The sequence below is a fragment of the Podarcis filfolensis genome, assembly GCF_964270895.1.
Source record: "Podarcis filfolensis genome assembly, chromosome: 4".
In the NCBI taxonomy this organism is placed as follows: Eukaryota; Metazoa; Chordata; class Lepidosauria; order Squamata; family Lacertidae; genus Podarcis; species Podarcis filfolensis.
Window position 1 is genome coordinate 28,062,324 of NC_139607.1, and position 21,031 is coordinate 28,083,354.

General features: G+C 42.1%; 1 protein-coding gene across 5 annotated transcripts in view; it reads right to left on the reverse strand.

The window, feature by feature from the left end:
- Positions 1-4,491: 4,491 nt before the first annotated feature.
- The window catches only part of SLC5A7 (solute carrier family 5 member 7), a 33,492-nt gene continuing 16,952 nt past the window's right edge, over positions 4,492-21,031 (reverse strand). For 3 of the 5 annotated variants that reach the window (XM_083610733.1, XM_083610734.1, XM_083610732.1), the window contains exons 3-9: positions 20,118-20,231; positions 18,350-18,505; positions 15,068-15,216; positions 13,168-13,311; positions 11,400-11,553; positions 9,822-10,039; positions 4,492-8,896 (exon numbers count right to left, since the gene is read on the reverse strand). In XM_083610733.1, the coding sequence (XP_083466859.1) occupies positions 8,282-8,896; positions 9,822-10,039; positions 11,400-11,553; positions 13,168-13,311; positions 15,068-15,216; positions 18,350-18,505; positions 20,118-20,231 (1,550 nt within the window). In that variant the 3' untranslated portion in view covers positions 4,492-8,281. Of the gene's footprint in view, positions 8,897-9,821; positions 10,040-11,399; positions 11,554-13,167; positions 13,312-15,067; positions 15,217-18,349; positions 18,506-20,117; positions 20,232-21,031 lie in introns of those variants that run through there. The other 2 variants (XR_014547230.1, XM_083610735.1) reach the window with 2 other exon arrangements.

Genomic DNA, 21,031 nt, shown 5'->3' on the forward strand with positions numbered 1-21,031 from the left:
GGAGGGAGATCTTCATCCCGCGAAATCTTCCATGTCCTCCTCGGCATTGACCTTGCATTTGAAGCTTTGATTGCGAATGGATCAGAATTGATGGCTGTGATTTATACCTCATTTTCCTTGCTTGGAGTCACTTGATTTCTGTAAGAAACAACTAAACTGCAAAATCTTCCCCAATCTCTTAAACACCGAAAGAACAACGGCTAATGCACAAGAAGTTTAAGGGTTTAAGGAAAGTGACCTTAAGCCATCCACTTTAAATTGAGGAAGTGAAAGCATTGTGGGAATGGTGTCAAACCTTTTAGCTGCCTACAGTGGAACAGTAGAGAGCCTGTTGGTGTGATGAATTAATCTGAAGCTCTTTAAGCCGCTGAATCTCACTTGGGTGGGTGGTCACTTGTGACCCGTAACTGGGTATCAACTTGACCAAAAGTGACTTGCACCACCAGTACTATGATTATCACTTGCAGGAGAAGAAGAAAGAGAAAGAAGAGGGAGGGAGGTAAACAGAAAGAAGGAGACTCAGAGAAGTCAGTCAAATCTCCAGTTGAAATGGGGTGGGTGTTCTTGAGCTTTTTAGGATAATTTTCCAAACCTCCTCCTCCTCATTATTATTTTGTATTTTTTTCTTGAGGATTGTTTGGTTGTCAGACCTTGCCTTGGAGATTCATAGCTCTGGCTTCTAATATGAACAGTCAAACGTGTTCTCTTGTCAATTGCTGATACGTTGTTTTCCAGCGATTGGGATTATTAAGGACAAGCCCCTGCCTGTCTTCTTGTGTGAGATCTCCAGACCCATGGAATGGTTTTGTACATGAAGAGTCCAATCATCTTCATGCTGTCAAACAGCAGGGCTGGATTCATGTCAGCATCAGTGTTTGAGACTAAAACGTTCCATTGTCAGAGCCTGGCATGAGCTCGTCATCTTGAATCAAAGTCATGTTACATCCACTTAAACTGCTTGTATTGTAATCGCAAAATAATAATTTTAAAAATGATGTGCAGTGATTTGGGAAAGGCAGATCTCTTGGCAAACAAAAACAAGGTGTAAGTGGACTGCTAATATATTATGAGCAGCAGTCCTATTCCCAGTCACCTGGCTATGGAACAAGCCCCACTGAAGATCTGGGTCCTTGAACTCTCTTGCTTCTCTGGATGGGAGAAAGCTGTTTGGGTGCGTCTAGAAACTAGCATCTTGCACAAGGGCAAAATTTACATTAATTGCCCCACCCACTTTTGCCTCTGACCTTTCACCTCTGGCATGTGGCCCTCGAAAGATTGCACCAAAGGAATGTGGCCCTTGGAATGTGGACCCCATACTCCACGGTCTTCAGGTCTGTTGCCTCGTTCTGCCAAGTGTAGCTGAGTGGAAGAGGCCTCCCCATGCCGTAAGATAGATCTGTTTCAGTGTATGATCAAGAATAATGTATTTCTAAATCGGCTTTAATTTTTCAATATCAAATTACACTCTGTACCTACCTCTGCTAATTGGATAACTGCTATTTATCAACCCCACCATCTCTGGAATTCATCAAGCAGTCAGGCTCACCTGTTTATCTTCATTATGCCGCTCGGGAAAAATACACGTTCACCAGACTCCTGATATTGTAGGCTAGACTTCAGCTGTCAGGTCTTCTGTATTGACTCGAGTGTTTTCTGAATATTGGTTTTATGACATCCTCTGTCATAACGCAACCGGCATGCCATTACTCTCTGAGCTGCGCTGACAAATTTACATTGCGTTTGCATTGTAGGGCATTTAATAAAGAAATATTGTAATTGAAAGCGAGCTGGGCTGCAACCCCCCTCCCCTTGCGATGGATTTCATAGAATCACAGAATTGGAGAGTTGGAAAGGACTCTGAGGGTCATTTAGTCCAACCCCCTGCAATACAGAATTTCAGCTAAAGCATCCATGACAGCTTCAACCTCTGCTTAAAAACCTCCAATGAAAGAGAGTCCACCACCTTCTGAGGGAGTCAAACAGCTCTTACTGTCAAAAAGTAGTTTTAGTCAGAAGCTCCTTTCTTGTAACATGAAGTCTTTGGTTCAGGTCCTACTCTCCAGAGCAGGAGAAAACAACTTGCTCCATCTTCCCATATGACTGCCCCTGAGCTATTTGAAGATGGCTATCATTTCCCCTCTAACTCTCCTCTTTTCCTGGCTAAACATACCCAGCTCCTTCAACTGTTCCTCATAAGGCTAGGTTTCCAGACCCTTTATAATCTTGGTTGCTATTCTCTACACCAGAGGTCAGCAAACTTTTTCATCAGGGGGCTGGTCCACTATCCCTCAGACCTTGTGGGGGGGGCAGACTATATTTTTTGGGGGGAAATGAACGAATTCCTATGCCCCACAAATAACCCAGAGATGCATTTTAAATAAAAGCACACATTCTACTCATGTAAAAACACCAGGCAGGCTCCACAAATAACCCAGAGATGCATTTTAAATAAAAGGACACATTCTACTCATGTAAAAACACGCTGATTCGCCGGACCATCTGCGGGCCGGATTGAGAAGGTGATTGGGCTGGATCCGGCCCCCGGGCCTTTGTTTGCCTACCCATGCTCTACCCATATTCCATCATGTCAATATCCTTCTGTTGATGCAACCTAGAATAGCATCCTCTTTTTTTCTTTTCTTTTGCTACTGCATCACACTGTTGACTCATGTTGAGCTTGTGGCCTACTAAGACCCCTAGATCCTTTTCACATGTACCACTAGCAAGTGCCACCCATCTTATATCTGTGCATATTCTTCCTGCTTAAGTGCAGAACCTTACATTTGTCCCTACTGAAATTCATTCTCTTAGTTTGGACGCAGTTCTCTAATTTGTTATGGTCATTTTGAATCCTGATTCTGTCTTCTGCAACATCTAGTTTGGTGTCATTTGCAAATCTGATGGGCATCCCTCGAGTCCAACCTGTATGGCAGAACCTCTATGGATATTGCACACCTAGAGTGGCACTGGGACATAGGAGGGAATGAAAAGGGTACCAGACTCCGCTGCTTACCACTTCTCGAAGCACTGCCACTTTTCTCCAAGGAAGCTCACCATGACATGTTGAGAGAGGATGGGGCCAACTGGAGGCCTATTACTTTGCACACAGCCTATTTAAATCTTCACAAAGCTCAGCAGAAAAGGCATGTGTGTGTATGTTGGTGTACGTGTGACATGAGGAGTATGTGTGTTAATTTTATGAAACCCTAGCTTATAGAGATGTGTGAGGTTCAGGACTGACCCTATGGAGTGTGGTACCCACCTCAGTTAGCAGTGGTAGCTCCTTAGCTATAGTTCCTGAGATAGCTGCCATTGACCTCTGTTGGAGGACAGAGTTGAATATGAAAGCCACATAGCTTGGTCTGGGCCTCTAAACTATCCTGGTGCTTCAGGTGCAGTGGAAGAATGCAGTCCCATTGCTGGTGTTGACGAAAGATCCAGCTGCCAGTCCAGTGGCCTTCTATATGTGGAATGGGGAGGGGAAACCATATTGCTTTTGCCTCAGGTGGCAAAATATCTTGGCCCAGACCTGATGAGGCTCCATCACAAGCTTAAGCCCAGGACCCCACCATCTCTACCATCTTAATCTAGTCTTGATACCAGTTTTCAACCTTTCCTGCAATGAATATTATATCAGAGAGATACTAATTGGGGTGACTATTGGGCAGAACATGAATGTACAGGAGATAAAGTCATGAGACAAAGACCAGAGAAAGTCATTGGCTGTCATGAACAGCTTGTTACAAGTTCCATTATTCATGTCAGTGGTCCTCTTGTGTCAGTCTTGCTGACTTGATTCCCCTCATTACAGTGCAGGCATGGCAGGTGAGAACGGCAGCGTATTAGCCAAAGCTGCCATGCTTTCTCTGCCTATTATTTCAAATTAATGTGGAGATCCTTAATTGAAAATACAGAACAAGCCCCTTAACTGCAGGCTACGCATTACCTTCTGACATATTTGGCGTCCATGAGAGAGGTAACGTCTTTACTAATTAGTGAGGGAAAGAAAAAGGAATCTGTGTTCACTGAGGCAAAATTAGGGTGAAGCGTGAGGTTGGTTTATGGTTATTGAATGAAAAGATAACCTCATGAACTCTAAGGGAAGATGTTTTGTTTCTGTGTTGGTTGTGTTACCAACTGCTTGTCAAAGTAAACAACTGTATTTTCTAGCTTAAGAAGTCTTTATACATTACATTGGTTCACTTTCTTTTTTTTACCTTTGCCAGGAAGCAAAGAGAGGAAACAATTTTATTTCCACATTAGACTGAATTGTAGACACTTAGCCAGCCTCACTGTTGGCCTCAGACTTACATTCTCACAAATGTCCTAGATTACCTCACAGAGTTGTTGGGAAGCTAAAATGGCATTTTATCTAGAAATCTGTCTGATAGCCATAAATGACCAGGAATCCTAGGTGTTATTTTCTTTAAAACTCTGCAGATATTTCAAGAGCAAAATGTTCCGTTATATATCAGACACAACACACGTTGCTTAATAATAAAATAAATGTATATTTTTTTTAAATAGCTGGACAAAAACAAAGCCAAAACTAGACAATATTTGACATTTCCCCTCTGAACCTCTTGGGCACTATTGAAATACATTGCACATGCAGAGAGAAAACTTACACATCTACAGCATGGTTCTTATTAGATCCAACCATTTTTAATATATTTCTGACACAGACAAAAATATACATCTATTAACAAATAATAGCCACAATTACTACCCTGTTTAAATAGCAGACTTACAATTATATACTGACGAGTTGCACATTTTACTCAGTCAAATCAGCTTGAAGGGTAGACAGGTGATCTTGACCATTTTCTTTCTACTATTTAAAATATTTTAGATACATTTCAAAGATTAAATGGCCGTACTCTATGAAAATAAAAGGCTAAGATCTTATTGTTGCTGTGTATATGATTAACACCGTTAACGTTTACATTCATTTGAGGCTCTCGTAAGGTTAGTAATGTACATCTATCACCAGCCCTTGAGGGCAAAAAGAGATAAAATAATATTGTACTGTTGACATGGGCTCATCTGTGGACAGGCTTAGAACCTAGTCCCACCCCCTTCTGTTAGCATTGCAGAAAAAGAAGTCCTGCAGCTTCTAGTTTGTGCAAAGCTGTGCCACTGTTAATAGCAGTGAAACTTGATCAGTTTGGGCAAATGGGGCACTGCCCCACCAACCTCAGTTTGCCCCCAGGCCACTTCCACCTGCCCCTCTTTCAACCAACCAGTCCAGAACATGCCTATCAGCTTCCGCCCTCAAAGTCTCAATGCCTCCCTTGTTCAACGCAGCAAGGGGATGAAACTAGCATTAGCTGGCTCTGACTGCTATTGGCTCTGGTTCCACCTGTTCTTGGTTACCCAATGGGTGCCTGTTCCAATGGGCACAGGATGGAGTGATGGAGGACCCACTCTGTGGGCTTTACAGGGTTTGGCTCTCCTGTCCATATCTGAGCCTTTCCTACCCTAAAAAAACCCACTTGGCTGAGCCCTTGCGCCATGTTGCTCTTTGCAGTAACATCAATGGGCTGTTGCAGTGCGACAGACATACAGTTTCAATAACCATTGCTAGTTATCAGAAGCCGTGGTGGGGAGGCTCCCTCTCACTCATGTACAGAAAGAACAAACAACGAATAAAAATATGAAAGAGCGTAATCCAGTCCCATACGGGCACAGTGCCCACATAAATGGAGGATTTTTGTAATGGCAAGAGACCCTGTTTCTCACCCTGCCTCCCTGCCTGCAGGTGCAAACGCAGGGATGGAACAAGGTCTCTGTTGAGCCTACGGGAATCCTTCCTTCATGGACTGGGCCTGTCCTGGTCCAGGAGTCAGCTTTGCCTGTTGAACAGCAGCCTGAAGAGGAGAAGGCGAGTGACTCCACCTTCAGCTGATCAGCTATAGAGGAAATGGGGGAGATGGCACCGGTGAGACCCAGCTGGCTTTGGCATTCTTGAATGGAGCTCTCAGCAGCAGCCTGGGGTTCCCAGCCCTACCTAGCTGCTTCCTGCTTTTCATCTGGTCCCATGGATTCTCTGTCCTCTGAACTGTCTGACTACGCAGATTTCTGCCTGCCCAACCCTCAGAATGGACTTGACTTCAGATGTGGATTCTGCTGTCAGGCCAGTGTTTCTTGGAGACTTCTAGCCCCAGCTTCCTCGTCAGTGGGACACAGATGGGCCCACCATTTTTAAGTGTATGCATTCAATGTTTTGTGTGAAGATATGAAAAGGTCACAGAGGAAAGAGCAGCCAGTTCCCAGCTCTGGAAATTCCCAGCACCTGAAAAACTCAGCACAAGAATTACCTTTCAGTCTTTGGTTGTACATTTCTTTCTATATATCTCAGGAGACAGGTGACAAAAATGTGCACCCTGCCAATCGGCTCAAAGATTTCCCATCTGGCATATACAGCAGAATGATTACAGATCATTTGCCAGGTTTTTGTGGTGTTCTGAACAGTGCTATGGCGAGGTTTTCATCCGTGAAAAGCTATAGGCCGTCCTGTTGTGCAACACTGTATGCTTGTACAATCATTTTAAGAGATGGTCATAGGAAAGGCTATGCAACTAGGGAGGCCCTCTGAACCTTCGGCCATCGATGTTGTGAGGGTGCCTTCACAGAAAACATAGGGAAACACTGCAAAATATTGCTTCCTTCTCGTCTACCTTGTGCCAGCTGTCCTGACTTGAAATAGTGTGTGATAGGGTTAAAACATTCCTACTTTCTTCTTCTTGTTAAGATACTCCCTGATGCGATACAGGAAGATGAGTCCTGATTGCTGAGCCGTGATAAACCTGGGTAGAAATGTGGGAACCTGCTACACTAGAAATGTACCAAGCTGCAAAAAATCTGATTACTTAAAAATGCCGCAACTTATCCATAGTTTTGCTTTGACACTCAGGAAAGCACATTTACAGCAATTCATTATTTGCCCCCTCCCCCCGTCCCCCATTTCATAAAGGGCAGGGTGAAGTAGTTCTCAGAGTGAACTTCTGGAACTCCCGAGATATTAATAAATGTTAATAAAAATGAAATACTTTTGGATGGAAATTTGCATCATTTAATTTTGAAACGAAACAATTAGCACAGTTCATTATCCCATTATCGGATCTACTCAGGATCAAATCATGTGCTATGTAAGAGATCTGTGAATGGATCTCTCCATGTAGTTTTGTTCTCCTAAATGGAATATAAGTGGGCTAGGGAAAGAGGAGATCTAAGCCTTGCACTGTATTCCCATTCCTCAGCCATCATGGCCCATGGTCAGGGGTGCTTTTAGCTAGAAGTAGCAGCCAAGAAATATAGTTTTCCTCAGGGGATCATGGGATTTGTAGTTTTCTCTGCTTCACGAATTGAAACCCATGAAGATCAGCAAATACTGGCTGAGATGCATAGCATTTTTAGTCATCGTCCCCCGCCTCCCAATTCAATTTGAAGGGAGAAAATGACAAACTCCCTAATTCCCAGCGGGAAACAACACTCCTTAGCACCAGTTTCAGTTAGAAGGAGGCACCACAAGTTTCCTCCCTTATGTAGTGAACCCTCCCTGATGTTGGTTGCTCATGTTCTCTTTGCAAAATTAAGGTTTTTATTGCTTGGGATGGAGGATTGGCAGGGGAGGACAGCCTAGCAGTTGAGGTGCTGAATAAATGGGTGGGGTACAAATAATAAAATTATTAGTATTATTATTATTAAACCACCTTTTAAGATGGACCCAAACTCAATGGAGTGATGCCTCTCCAATTGCCCTTCCAATTCGCAGTTCATTTCCAAGTTTAATTGAAACATTCAGTACTGTCCTACACACTGAAATGGTACAACCAAGCAACAAATGAATTGCATGGGGGTTCTGTTCATCTGTAGTAGGGATTGCTTATTACACTTCCTCCGAACCAGATGCTGAACATTCATTATGGCTATAGTTGATTCTTTCAGGTACCTGAATAAAAGTAATTTTAAAATAAAAAAGTTACTTAATCTTTTTATTTTCAAACATTCCCCTCCCAAATACTAAGTCACTTGGCTTCATTCAAATGCTAGTAGAGCAACTTATTCTATTCCAGCGCATTTTATCGTAAAACACAACGATTTATTCCACAGACTATTCCTAGAAATGAGCTGAAGAGGATTGTGCAGTGGTTTTTGTTTGTTTGTTCCCTGTCCATTCTTTCTCCCTCAACCAAAACGCCTCTGATCTCCCTTTGTTGCATACCCTGTTGCATCGTGGGGGATGTGAAAGCGATCTCTCTCCTCCATTGGGCCGTTGTCAATTATCTTCTGCTGCGGATACATCGGGACTTGAATCAATATCACTGAAGGCCTCTTTGTTTGTGAAGGTGCTGCTTAGAGTCAAACTGTGTCGAGGGTTCACAGGGGCCAACTCGTTTAAAACAATATTGTCACTTTTCACAAGAGTAGCCTTGTCCATGTTCTCCTTACTATGCTTCGCAACAACGGCATCCAAGAAGTCAAATTTGGGTGGCAAAGTGCTGCTTTCAAATAAGTATTTTGCCAGGTAGGATACTCCAATGTTAGTGAAGAAAGAGGTAAGCATGGCTAATGTTTTAAAAGGGAATCTCTGAATTTGCTGTTCTTGATCCCAACCAGGATAGAAAATCAAGGGCTGCAAGTGCAAATACGGTTCTCCTCCAGTAATTCGTAGTATGACACCAAACAGATACCCTGCAACGGCGCCGTAGGTGTTGGTTCCTTTGATGAAGAGGACACACAAGAGCTGGGGGAAGATGATGATGTAAACCAGGTCAGAACTGAGGTACCAGAGCCCATAAACCGACTGAGCTAGTAGGGCCATCGCTGTTGCTGCTGCTCCAAACACAAAAATAGTAATTCGCATGACCCAGACAATTTCTTTGTCTGACGCCTGTAAAAGAAAGGAACAAAACATTGTTTTCTACCAGTGAGTTTTCTTACAGGAATATCCATAAAGGACAGAATTATATAGATTTAACGCAATTAGCGGAAAAGAAACTCTTAAATCTTAGACATCCATAACCAAACTGACCTGAAAGGATTCTGATATTTATCAAGTTCACTCTTCAAATCTCCAATGACTACAGAGCTTTGGAGAGGAAATCCTGTTGTAGGACATGGCACTTAATATTACTGAAGTCAAGAACAGGTCTTGAAATATCACAGACCATGAGCTGTATACAATAGAACAAACATTGGTTGCAGCTTGAGGTTAATCTGGAGAGACCTAAACAGCGATCCCAGATTTGGAAGACGCACTAAGCCAAACTATGACTTAGCTCAGTGCAGCGCCACAGCAAAATGACAGGGGAGGATTGTGAATCAACTTCAACAGGTAGCTTGAACTGAGGCAGAGGATCATTGCTCAGAATATACAACCACTGAGTTTACCAAGAAAATCCGGCCTTCTTTGTGTACCAATTTAATGTGTGCTCAAGGCATTGAATTGCCTTCCCTTGTTCCTTGTGGGTAGAAGCAAGAAGGCATTTGCACACAGCCCAGAGTTTCAGGGCATCAGAAGCTACAGTTGTAGGTTCCTTATATCCAGGGCTATTTTTCTAGAAAAAGAGGTCACAATCAGCACCTCCCACATTCTCTTGGAATGGCAATGGCACCCACCTGAGAGGTGCTGGAACTAAGTTCCAGTGACTTCAAGCTGGGGGAAAAAAGCCCTGCTCATATCTCTATATTTTGCGCAGCTCAGAAACAATTAAGTGCTCATTTTTCTTTCTGTGTTCATTGTGCCACCAGTCACTATTGGCAGCATGGCTAATCCTATCACAGAACGAAACTGTGGTTGCAATAGTGAATCTTACACTTTGCCGAAAAGAAAGCTGGTAGATGTTCCGGGCAAACATGGAACTCGCCGATAAGATGGAAGAGTCGGCAGATGACATGACAGCAGCAGACACTGCCCCGAGGCCAAAGAAGGAGATATACACTGGGCAAAGGTACTGGAGGACGATGGGTAAAATCATGTCAGCTTCATAGTTTTCTTTGGGGTCTGAATCACCATACTCTGTCTGGTTCCAATCTGTAATGCAAGCACACGAGTATTATGACCAGATCAGCACGAATGAAGCTTTGACTTCTGCACTGAGGGAAGCGTTTGGAGCCCCATTTGGAGCATTTCACTTTGGAGAAACTTTTTCAGGGGTGTCCACCGCCAGCGGTGGTTGTGGCCGGAGACAAAAGTTGGGTGGATCGATGGATGTGATTCTTACCTTTGACAACAGGCTACATCGCACTCACCTAAAACTCAGGTTTTTACACCAATTCACCTCTCCTTCCAGACAAGCAGAACACATTGTCACTGTTCAAGGACACCTTCCAGCTAGGCAAAAACTCTCAAGGAGGGTGTGAGGCAAAAGCAAGGAGAGGTGTTGCTTTGGCAGGAGCAATGAGGCAGTGAAACAACTGAGGACCAGATAAATCGGCCTGGAGGACTACGTCTTGGCCCTGAGTCTGATGTTATCTACCTCTGCATTAACCCTTCTTTTATAAGAGTAGTATTTCCAAGTATGGGTGTGTGTGTGTGTGTCCACATCTATCTATATTTATAATCTATCTATAATCTATCTATCTATCTATCTATCATCTATCATGTATCTGATTTTGGGATGGGATGGGGAGAAGAAAAACTTCCCAAGATCACCCACCTATATATATATATATATATATATATATATATATATATATATATATATTACTACTTTATTTTCCAGTTTCTAAAAATACATATAACAAACAATCCCCATATCCCCACCCCAAGTGTGGGCAAGTGCTGAATACAGATTTTCTAAGGCTCAAACTAGTTGCTACATGTATGGTCACATTTAATAAACAATTTGACCCTTAGAAAACCTTGATTCAGCCTTTGCTTGGTAGGTGGCTCAGCTTGGGGACATCCACACATTTAACCTGTGATAATATAAATGTTCTATGCATCTCTCTGTGCTTTAGAAAAGGAACTTCAAGGGGAATCAAATCCAGACTGCAGCGCAGAGGACCTTTCCCTCCATGTCATGGTCCCGATGGAAATTCCCCCCTCACCTACAAAGCTGCTGTTTGCCCCAGAAAGGAAGCTGCTATTGATGCCAGTACCAGCTTCCCTGGTGGGTCAAAAAACATCTTCAACAGAAGGGAGAGTGCTAATCCCTTTCACCACTCACTGTGGTCCTGATCATTGTCCGAATACTCTATTGCAAAATTGGGATACGTGCAATTTTCTATGGATAGTTATGTTTCATTTTGCATATTGCTTCAGAAAGTGCAAATTCTACGGATTTCCTTTTCAATGAGAACTGAATTGGATTTCTTCGCCATCCCTGCAGTAAGGTCATTCCCTTTGTACCCACTGCTTTAAGTAACGGCGATCTGGGCACTCAGTGTACCTGTTGATGCGCCAATGGCACCAATGAGTACAGCAGGCACTGCCATCACAAGACATCCAAAAGCTGCCAGAAAGGATAACACTTGTGCGTATGTAGCAGAAGAGGAAGAGAGAACTCGCTGGAAATATGCTTGCCATGGGATTCCTCCTAACGTCTGCAAGGAAAAATAAGGAAACCATCATTTCTGGGCTAACAGAAGATCATTTGAGTTCATTTGAATACATGCCAAGCTACTATTTTACGACTTCAGAACGATTTCACCCAGTATTTAAACCTGTAATCATGAAATAGCTGCACCTTCAGCTCGAAAATGTATTTAAAAACAAATATTGGAAGGGTTTTCTTCTGGTGGCAACATGTGGAATTGAGGCAAGAGGGTGTCTGCTCCCATAAAGCTAGATTTGCTCAGGTACCGTTGCTCCTTGGCCCAAGTGTCTAGAGAGCAGTATCAGAGGAGAACATTGATGCAAATTTTCAGCACCCCACGCTTGCTAAAAACACAGCAGGAAAGGTCAACTCCTCAGTCTTTTAACATCAGGAACACTTGTGCTCTCTTCTTTCTGAACAAAGCGTAATCCCAGAGAGAAGATCCCTTGTAAAAGGGAGATGTGGCAAGCCTCAAGAAACATAGTGTACCCTGTTATGGTGTGTTGAAGCTCTCTTCTCGAACACAGCATTCCCCCCCCCCCAAACCCTGCTCATTTCCAGTCTTGTTCAAATTATCTACCAGTCTACTTTCTTTGCTCCCTCATTATTTTTCCATTCTATCCTCCAGCGGGTGCTGAATGCTGCAGTGAGGCTCCTCACAGGGTCTCTGCCATGGAAGCATATTCACCCAGTGCTTTTCTAGCTGTACTGGCTCCCGGTGGAGTACAGGGTCAGATTTAAGGTGCTGGTTTTGACCTTTAAAGCCCTTCACGGCCTAGGACCCTCGTACCTACGGGACTGCCGCTCTGTCTCATGAGACCAGGGCCCTGCGGGATCTGATTTCTTTCTGCAGAGCCTGTAAGACAGAGTTGTTCCACCTGGTCTTTGGCTTAGAATCAGTTTGATTCCCTCCCCCTCTTTCTTTTTCCTTTCTCCCCCTGGGAAGAGGCTGCATCCTAATGTTTTAATGTTGTATTTTAATCTTGTTTTTTAAATTTTATTTTAATCAACTTGTTTTTATTATTGGTTGTTAGCCGCCCTGAGGCCGGTCTTGGCTGGGGAGGGCGGGGTATAAATATAATAATAATAATAATAATAATAATAATAATAATAATAATAATTATCCTCCTTCATACAAGATGCTATGGAAACTGGAACTGGAAATCATTTTGCATTAATCGCTGTTAAGCTTCTTAAACTTATTCTCTAACCCAATCTTCTTCTTCTTCTTCTTCTTCTTCTTCTTCTTCTTCTTCTTCTTCTTCTTCTTCTTCTTCAAAAATCTATCAAGTGCCACCATTTTCCTCCTCCTGACTATTGGTATCCCACCTTCCCACTCCCTTTAATTACAGATTCAGTCATCTAATGTACCTCAGTATCCAGCCAATCCAATCATATTAAGAGTTTCCTAAGTCACCTGCAACAGAGGTGTCTGTCCACTTTTTCAAAGCTGCTACATTAATGCATGACTATTGTTAAGTGGCGTGTGGTTTGCTTCAACATATGGTTAGATAATTAATAAGCAGTTATTGAGCATCTCTTGCTTAGTTGGTTTGCAACTGTAGAGTTTGTAGAGTAAAACTGTGAGTGGCAGGCCATGGTTTGTCACAGGAGCGCTCACCAATAAGAGGAAATTGTCAATCCACTTGTAGATGTCAGGTTTTTTAATGTTTCCAAGCCAAGGCTCTTGATAGACAGTGTGTACAGCTGTGTATCCAATATCTGTCACTGCAGGATGGGACATGGCAAACGGAACACTGATCCACTAAAATAAAAGAGAAGCTATCATTCAAAATTGGGCACTAAGGAAATAATGAAGAAATAGCAGCAATATTTGATTAATTAATATTTTCCTCTTTTTCCTTTTTCTTTTTAACAGTTATTCAGGTCCAAATATAGATTTCTATAACTAAGAAAATACAGGCATTACTTTTTCTGAGTACCAGGATTTCTTTCAACTAGAAATAAAATTTGGAACAGAACATAGGTAACAACAGATTCAAATGGAAACATAAAATGAGTATATCGCAGACAGGATATTTTCTAAGCTGAGCTTATAGGGCAGGTATAATACCTGTCCTACTTTGAATGAGATTGATAAAGACCTGTGAATGTATTGTGTAGGATATTCTCTTCTGAAGAGTGAGGACACGCTATGCAGTATTTTACAACCAAAACACATACACAAGTTAAAAATGAACTAAACAAACTTTAAAAATGATAGACCCAACAAAATAAAAACAATAATTTTCCCCTTCGAAAAAACTTCAAGCCAAAATCAAACAGCAATGCAGTATCTCTGGAAGATACTTGGGTTCTGATTCTGCTAAGTTTCCAACGGGAAAGAATGTGGACATTTCTCTGTGCACCCTTCCCACATGCATTAAACACAAAGTTAAGATGTTGCTCTGGTTAATTTTGGATATAACATCTGTAAAATATAAATGGTTAAAAATATATAAGGTCAAAGCCAGCCTCTTGACTTGAGCCAGAAGCATAATAGGGATCCAGTGTAGGAACAGAGCAGTGGTCTAGTAATCACTCTTGTCATAAGACAATTGTGTCTACCACTACTTAACATGGGTTGCACCACACACAAGTCATTATAGTAGTCCAGCCTTAAGGGTCACAGGGGAATCACAAAGAGTCCAGTGTTTCTCAAACTTGAGACTCCAGCAGTTGTTGTACTACAACTCCCATCATTCCTAGCTAGGAAGACCAGTGGTCAGGGATGGTGAGAGTTGTAGTTCAATAACAGCTGAGGGCCCAAGTTTGAAAAACACTGTGGGAACAGTACTAGTATTCAAAGTGGAAGCTTTGCTATTGGGGTAAGGTTATCCTGTTGTTGTAAAGAGGTGGGCACAAAACATCTTTGGTTCTAGTTCTTTCCTGACCAATAGGAGTCAGTTAAAACTGTAGCACCCTAGTGGTCCCGGGCCCTAAGGAAGTTAGATTAGCTTCAACCAGAGCCAGGGCCTTTTCAGCTCTGGCTCCGGCCTGGTGGAATGCTCTGCCTCATGAGACCAGGGCCCTGCAGGATCTGATTTCTTTCCACAGGGCCTGTAAGACAGAGTTGTTCTGCCTGGCCTTTGGCTTGGAGCCAATTTGATTCCCTCCCCCTCTTTCTTTTTCCTTTCTCCTCCTGTGATAAGGCTGCATTTTAATATTTTAAGGTTTTAATATTTTAATTGTTGTATTTTAATCTTATTTTTAAGTTGTATTCATTCAACTTGTTTTTATTATCACTTGTTAGCTGCCCTGAGCCTGGCCTTGGCTGGGGAGGGCGGGGTATAAATAAAAATTATTATTATTATTATTATTAAACATTGCATAGGAACAAGGCATGTTCCTTCTGCACATACTACAGATACTATAATCATAATTACACCTGTACAGAACATTATTCCCTCCTTCCACCCACCCACAGTGTTGTGCAGCACATCTCTCACAATTCAGGCTTAAATAAAGCACTTGCAAAACAACCATAGTTTCAGACACATAAATATTATACAGAAACTTACCAGTCCAAGGAAAATGCAGAACAGCTGGACCACATCAGTATAGGCTACTGAGTAAAGTCCACCCACCAGTGTGTACAAAGTTGCAATTAGGGCAGAAATAGCAACTGATATATTGATATTGACATCAATGATCACACTTATGGTGGCACCTGCAGCAGAGGTTGGGGTTAAGGGAGGAAAACAAACCTATTTTAGAAATGCACGCCCTTTTCAATGTGTTTCAGTTTTCCCCAGTTTCTAAAACAACACTATTGATTGCTGGAATCTTTTAAGACAGATTCAGAAATAGTCTAATCTTTTGTAGGAAATGTATACTTTTTGTGCATTCTGCAATTTTGTTCATTCTGCAACTATGTCTTTTCAGAAGTCTGAGGTACATGATTTCTTAATTTAAAAAAGTGGTTGCTTCTTGAAAAAATATCCACGTCGTATTTTCTTAAAACTACCACTGTCAAGTTGCTCTTCTACATGACAGAGTGTTTCAAAGTCTCCACTGGCCGTCATTAGAAGCATTCAGCACTGGTGTGAAAATTCTGTAGGCCACGCAGAAGAACTGCACGAGGCACTATCACCACAAACTACCTTGTTTGAAAAAGGGACACCTGCATGTAGAGTTGTGAGAAGAAAACACAGAAAAAAGGAAGAAGAAAGATCTGGCGAACCCTGAGCTCTGTGACAACAAAACTCTCTAAATTTGCACAAAGTAATTATGAGGCGAAAGTGTTCAATGTATGCTGACATATTTTACTCAAACTTTAAAGGCAGCGCCAGTCTCTGAGATAAAATGCTAAAGGCATACCTAGAGGGGTAGGATCTGATCTGCTTTGGGGTTGTAAGTCAAAAGTCTGGGCCAGATTAAACTAAATAGTTGTGCTAGCGGGAGTTAGTCCCTCTGCTTTCCCCCCTTTTCCTCACCTCCATCAGCTCTCTCTCTCTCTCTCTCTCTCTCTCTCGCTGGTCAGCTCTCAGAGCAGTGCATTTGGGGTGGGGGAAGAGGGGAGATCATTCTATCAGAAATAGAACCTACCCACCCACCCACCCACCCACAGGATCTCTTGAGTTGTGATCTGATAACTAGATTTAGAATTAAAAAAAAATCTAGCCACCCAGAAGAGATCTTTTCCTATGACATTCAATAATGTTATATGGCAGCTACACCTCCTACAGCCTCTCTTTGATGGAGAGTCTTCACACGAGAACTTGCTGTTCACTTTCTTTGGCACTATACAGTCATGCACACTATGGCTCAATTTCACTGCACTTAATTGCTATGCACTTGATGGCTTGCCGCTGAATAGTGGGGTTACCTGACCCCACTTAAAATGTTGCATTTGAGGTGATCTGTCAGTTCTATCTGTGGTGTTAAATCTGTCTTTCTGAACGTTCATGATCACACATGCATGAGTGAACCAGCACTAAGTGGATCGGAAGGACCAACCAACTTATACTTGAGAATGTTGCTCTCCAAGGTCCTATCTCAGAGTTGATTTCAGCCATGCATTGTGTTGCCTTAACGCTTATAACTGATAAATCCCACCTAGCTCCTAGTCTGCAAATTGCCCTTTTATGAGCCTACCAGGTTGAAAGGCATTCACAGTGCTCGCTTTCTCATTGTGAAATCACAGAAAACCTTTATTAAGTTTGAGCTGTGTGTTTTTTTTAAATAAAAAGAACACGTTTTAAATTCCCTGAAAGTTGTTTAAGCCACTCAGCTTCCATCACCTCAGCATGCAGTTATTCTCAGACTCTTGAGCACTTGCAATAAAATTATGGTTAAAAAGTTCCCCATTGATTTCCAGCTAATCAGAGCACAGTTGGAAATAAGGCTGATTATTTTATTTTTAAAAGAGTGCAACACCAAACAACTTTAGATGGGTGTGTGTGTGTGTGTGCTTTTTAAAGTAGCAAAAGTTGCAAAGGTCACTTACAGTAATTCATCTGAAGGGTTTCCCCCCATTCTAGAAGAGTTATCAAACTTGGTTCTTGCAACAGAATGAAAAACATTCAGATACAAAATTCCACCAGGGACTGAAATTCAGTTATTTCATACTAAAAACTCTAGATAATAATTTTGTACATGAAGTTTCAATGGAAAGCATCATGCAATTTTATTACTACTGGTTGAAAAAAGATCTTTTCCACATGTTAGAGAAGTGGAAACACACATGATAAAAACACACTCTCCCACACTCTTTATACAAAATATGACATGCAGACATAGCACATAAACAGGTTTATGTATGCACAAACAATGCTTTAGGTATGTAGTAGTCATATCCCATGTTAACTCTTTCATATGTGGGACATGCCACTAGCTCCTCTACCAACCAAACTGGATCCTAGATTTTTAAGGGTGCAATCCTACACATACTTATCTGGTAGTAAGTTCTATTTAACTCATTGGGCCTTATTTCTGAGTAGATCTGTATAGGATTGCATTGCACATCATTAGTTCAAATTAAAAGATATACAGTGGTACCTCTGGTTATGAACTTAATTCGTTCTGGAGGTCCGTTCTTAACCTGAAACCATTCTTAACCTGCCACCACATGATTTCTGTTCTCATCCTGAGGTAAAGTTCTTAACCTGAGGTACTATTTCTGAGTTAGTGGAGTCTGTAACCCGAAGTGTCTGTAAACCGAGGTACCACTGTATGTATTCTACATTATTTGATCAGTCCCAGTTCATTGCATGCAGCAGAATTATGAAAAAAGAAATTCCAATGAAATCTTCTATGGTAATCAAAGTACAATAGCCAAACACTAGTAATGAAAGATATCATTGCTGTGTTTTGAGCTCTTCACAACAAAGGCTGAATTGCTAAAAATCAACAAGAACATTTTCAATTGCAATGTAATCTCTTTAATATTAAAACAAGTTGGGTAGCTAAAGCCTTTCATGATGAATCTTCTCAAATGTTACTATAAATAATAATGGTTCTTTTTTGCAGTCAGTTTTCTGATAAACAAGTATCACCAAATGGCTAGGGTCACATGATTTTATGGTGAGCATTTGGGTTTAGCTATACATTTCTCTATGCCAGTGTACTTCAGGCTTGAGTTCCAGATATTACTATACTTCAGCTCCCATTGTGCCCAGCCAGCTTAGCCAAACATCAGGGATGGGGGAGTTGTATTCCAACAACATCTAGAGACCCAAAGTTGAAGTCCACTGGTCTATGCCACATGGATTGTTAGCATTTGTATTGATCGCTTTTCAATAGTTGTCCTCGAGCCACTGGCTGGATTTCTTGGCTCCATGTTATGACATAGTATTCCTTACCTAATGCAGAAAAGATGGCTGCAGCCCAGAACATTTCCCCCATTAGGGCAGGTATGAAGATAAGCCCTCCCATTCGTTTTCCATAAATTTGCTGAAAGGGGTCCAGCATTGTCACATAGCCTTTGGAACGCATGGGCTTTGCAAAAAACAAACCTCCTGAAGCAACAAACATGAGAAAGACAATAGACATGAATAATAGCAAGTGATCTCAGACATGCCTGGTTCCATGTAAGCCCCATCTCCAGTAATCAAATCAAAATCTGTGGTTCTGCACTATTTTAATATATTTTTCCATTTAATAGAAGACTTCAGATATTCAGTGGACCAGTAGTGGTGTCTTGGGGTTGCAGTGCTCACCTGACCTCCTGACAACTGAGTCACTGCTGGGAGGAAAGGGAAATGGGTGAATTGGCAGGAAGGTCAGTGGGGTGCAAATGGACTGGTGGAGCCAAGCCAGTGCATTTGCACCACACTGATCTCCCCACTGTCTTGCCCCACCCCCCACCCCCATCCTGGTAAGTGGCAGTGATTCAGCAAAGGGGACCATGAGCTTTTGATTATAAGTACCACCTTGAACATATGGGCATGTTTCACAACCATACATAGGCAGATGATTCCTGTTCTTGTCTCTGAGAGAAAACATGGTGTTCACACAGGGGGAAGTGAATGTATCGACTACAAATTACTTTTCATCTAGATGAGAAGAAGGAAAATCCCTCTCATATTCAAGACTCTGGAACAGTTCCTTCCTTAAGGGCCATTGATACAGACCTGAATGAAGTAAATCATTGCACCATTCAAATTCAGATTATGCCCAATTGCATTCTGTCTCAGGATGCAAGCAAAAATGTTAACTTTGTGAAGTGCTGAAAGCATTGAAAAGATTTTGGATTCTCATGAATTCCTTAGTTTGGTGGAGGCAACTAAATAATGATTATGGTGCTTAGCAGTTTTGATGTGCTGTTACATTACTAAGCTTGTGAGTAACATAACTGGTGTCTAAGCACAGACTAGGGCTTTCCCTCTACCCATCATAAACTGTCCAATGCACCATTACTAATTACTGCCAAAGAAATGGCAATCTGGTCATGGGAGTGGCTCTTGTTGCTGGCAGCCTTACTCATCATCACAAAGGTGTAGTGAAAAAAAGTACACATCGCAGAGAATACCTATGACAATTGCATTAAAGCTCCCTTCCTCTCCAAGACCCTTGCAATGTGTTCTTAAAGAAGACAAGAACAAAGTTGCAGAATATACCTGCAATATAACAGCAGTCTTGTTTAAGAACACATTGCAAGGGTCTTGCTATCACATTATTGCTGTCTTATAGTGCAACGAAAACCGGTCAAAAATAAACCAAAACATTTGTGGCATGACAAGTTACAGGATTTCAGCAGGAAGTTATGAGATTATGCACTGATTCAGGGTGAAGAAGTGTGACTGCCCTAAACAGTGTTAAAAGTGGGAATGAGTCTTACTGTCCCAATAACATCATGAGCAGGAAATCATCAAGAATGCACAAGTAAACTGATGTCTGGAGAGGCCCCATCTCTTACTGCAGGCCAGTTAAACATAGGTCCCATATCATGTCTCAAATGCTGAGTCCCTCCTGCCCATTTCCCAGAAATATGTCTTAATGAAAAGAGGAACAAGGAGACAGTCAGTCTTCCAGCTGGTGGGCTCAGTGAAACAATTCATCTTAGCTTAAGCTTTAACTATACTGTTTCAATTAAACTTGACATTGGCTTGGGTCATAACTCCAGCTTACCTACGACAAGGCTAAGTGCATATCCGATGGGTGCCTGGGCCCAGGCCAGCCCATAGCCTGGTACATACACAGCCTCCGCTGTCCCGTTTATGTAACCACCTCCAACCCAGGTGGCTGAAGAAATGGAGATAAGCGTTAAAGCATGTCATAGACAGGAAAAAGAGAAACAACATCCTTTATTTGTGCATCAAACACAGAATTGTAGAGAGGAAGAAAAATCGCATCTCGGCTAAAGAATTCATAGTAGATTTACAGCACAGACTCAGCCACATCTACTAAGACATCAGTTCTATTGAATTCAGCAAGGTTTACTCAAAGGTAAGTGGCTTGGGACTGCAGCCTTAGCTACTCTACAGAACTAGAGATAACTGAGAGAGAGAGAAGTAAACTGTAATAATCTAGTACACCCATCCATGTGTTAATCCTGACGTCATTTGCTATTTTATTTCAGATGCATGGCTGAATTAAGCTTTGGCTTTACTCATATGTTTTGCCTGCACACACAGAGGAAATGGCAGCATCTGTGATGTAGCTCTCTCCTGAGCAGCTAATGAGTTGATTCTCAGTGGCGTCTCCATCAAATGGGGGGGGGGGTGTTGAATGCTCTTAGGCAGCTCACAGACAGAACAGATATGTTATTGTTATGAGTTTGGTGGGGGAGGAGTAGACTGTATGCTGAGATCCATTGCCTGGGTCTCCTTCTAGTTCTTGGAATAGCCAGGCTAGCTTCCTGATGAGGTGATTGCCTGGGTGATGGGCCATTAGGGGGAACAAAGGAAGTGGAACTGTGTGAGATGGCAAATGGGTGGGGCACCCTCCCCCAACTTGTGGGTAGTTAGAAAGACAAAGCCAGAGTTGAGAGCAGAGTGTAGAGTGATGTAAGCTAGAAGCAAAGCCTGACGTAGTATAACATC